At 49.2% G+C, this 2,501-nt stretch overlaps 1 protein-coding gene across 1 annotated transcript; it reads left to right on the forward strand.

Moving 5' to 3' along the window:
• Positions 1-524: 524 nt before the first annotated feature.
• Positions 525-1,553, forward strand: MAGEB17 (MAGE family member B17; the record flags this gene model as incomplete). Its single annotated transcript, XM_080652286.1, has 1 exon — positions 525-1,553. The coding sequence occupies one exon, from the start codon at positions 525-527 to the stop codon at positions 1,551-1,553; it is 1,029 nt and encodes a 342-aa protein (XP_080508412.1).
• Between the last annotated feature and the right edge of the window lie 948 nt (positions 1,554-2,501).

Raw genomic sequence — 2,501 nt, forward strand, 5'->3', positions numbered from 1 at the left:
GCCCAGTTTTCCCAAATGTCATCGTGGGTTCCCCTCTCCCCCTAATGATCTCAAAGTCCTACCCCCCAGGAGAAATGCCACTGGCACTCCACTTTGCTGATCAAAAATTGTCCATTGCCTGGATTATAATGAGAGTCACCTGATTCATTTCCCTAATTCTCCAATCTTTATAGGATGTCCTGCTCAAAATTTCTTCTGGTTCTCAAGTATCCTTAGAGCTTAGAGCAAAATCAAAATTCCTTAATATAGTTTACCAAAAATCCCTTTGTGGTTTGGCCCCCAGTGACCCCTCCAGCCTCATTTCTCTTCCTGCCCTTTCTGCCTCACTCACTATGTTCCCGCTAGAAAGAGCTTTCAGTTCCTTCCTTACCACACCTTCCCACAGGCTATTCCAGAGGGGCATTCGTAAAGCCACCGTGGCATCTCCCTGTGGAAGGTACTCACACCCTCTTATCCTCCTGCTCCAGGTGATTGTGTGACGTAACTGCCTGTCACGCTCCTGCCTTCTGTCCCTAACCACAGCCATGCCTCGTGGTAAGAAGAGTAAGCATCGTGCCCGTGAGAAACGCCACCGCCAGGCCCAAAGTGAAGGCCAGGGTCATGGAATCGCTCACACCACCGCAGCAGGGGAAGAAGAGTCTCCCTCGTCCCCATCACTTACGTCCCTTACGTTGGAGGGCAGTCCCCCCAGCTCCCCTGCTGCAGGCACTCCCCAGCAGTCTCAGAGCGGCCCAGCCTCCCCTTCTCCTGCTGCAACCGTTTCCTGTGCAAGTTCTGGTGAAGGTGCCAAGAGCCAAAGGAAGGAAAGGCCAAGTTCCTCCCAGGCCCTGCCCTCCTCAGGGAGCGCTTGGGAAGATCTTCTGGCCAGTAAAGTAGGCATGTTAGTGAGGGCTCTGTTGCACAAGTATGAAATGAAAGAGCCCATTACAAAGGAAGAAATGCTGAAGGTTATCAACAAGAAGTATAAAGCTCACTTTCCCGAAATCCTCCAGAGAGCCTCTGAGCGCATGGAGCTGACCTTTGGCCTCGACCTGAAGGAAGTTGACCCCAGTCGTCACTGCTATATCCTTGTCAGCCAACTGGATCTTCACAACGAAAAGAGTCCGAGTGATGGTGGCAGGGGCCTTCCCAAGAATGGCCTCCTGATGCCTCTCCTGGGCGTGATCTTCTTGAATGGCAATCGTGCCACTGAAGAAGAGATGTGGGAATTCCTGAATACGATGGGGGTCTATGCTGAGAGGAGGCACTTCATCTTCGGGGATCCCAGGAAGCTCGTCACCGTAGATTTGGTGCAGCAAAAGTTCCTGGAGTACCGTCAGGTGCCCGGCAGTGATCCTCCACGCTACGAATTCCTGTGGGGCCCAAAAGCTTACGCCGAAACCAGCAAGATGAAAGTCTTAGAGTTTTGGGCTAAAATCAATAATACACTCCCCACCACCTTCCAGACCCAGTATGAGGAGGCTTTGAGAGATGAGGAAGAGAGATCCCGAGCCAGAGCAGCAGCGAGGGCACACTCCAGAGCCGTGGCCAGCGGCTCCTGCCAGCAGCGCTAGTGAAGTCTGAGGCAGAGTCTTCCTTCACCTTGAAGTTGAAAGGGGCTGTCAATCTTCTAAGTAGTGGGGGCAAGGTGGAGCTCGAGAGAGCACAATGTGTCCTTCTCTGTGTTCTGTTTTCATAAGTAACTTACAGATTTACCTTTCCTTGTTTTTCCAATGTGTTCCCTTAAAAAAGGCGTATTTAGAGTCATAATGTAAGGTTCGAGTAATATGGTTCACACATTTATTGCTGTTTGAGAGTAATAGTTTTGTATTTTGAAAAATCCTGGCATCTTTTATTGTGGTCCAGTACCAGAACATAGAGCATTGGATAGGCATTTTCTTTAAAATGTGAAAGAACCCCACAGTTAAATAGCTGGGGTAATGATATAGTGAGAAATAAAAGTAAAAGGTGGTTAATTCCTTTTCCTCATTCCTTTAGTTCTTTCTTTTGGTGAAATTAAAAGATACATTTACCTGTACTGTTGAATTTATTCAAGAGTGTGGGAGAAATTAAATCATCATAAATTAGAAATCTTGTGCACTGTCTCTTTTGTTCCCCAAACACGAATTGGGTGTCTGCTCTTTGGAAGGCGTCATGCTCATTCTGGGGGTGCGTGGACAAAGAAGGCTTAGTCCCTGCCAATAACGTTGTAGAGCCCAGGGGGAGCTGTCATGTAAGGAGCATGATGTGATCCACACTCAGCCCTGAAGGACAATAAGCAGAAGGGATAAGGGGGGAGGAGGTTCCAGACAAGAGCAGTCCAGCATAAACGCCCCAATACAAGGCAGGCTGGGCAGGTAGAAAACTGCCAGTCCTCCATGGGGAGAATTTTAACTTGGGCTGCACCAGAGGTTAGACGAGGTGGTTAAAACGGTGAGAAGGGCCAGGCTCTCAGCTCTCTCAGATGGTGGGTCTGAGTGGAGAGACTTATGCCTGTACTGGGAAACTGGGCTTCACAGTTC

This window comes from Plecotus auritus (assembly GCF_963455305.1).
Source record: "Plecotus auritus genome assembly, chromosome: X".
Taxonomy (NCBI): domain Eukaryota; kingdom Metazoa; phylum Chordata; class Mammalia; order Chiroptera; family Vespertilionidae; genus Plecotus; species Plecotus auritus.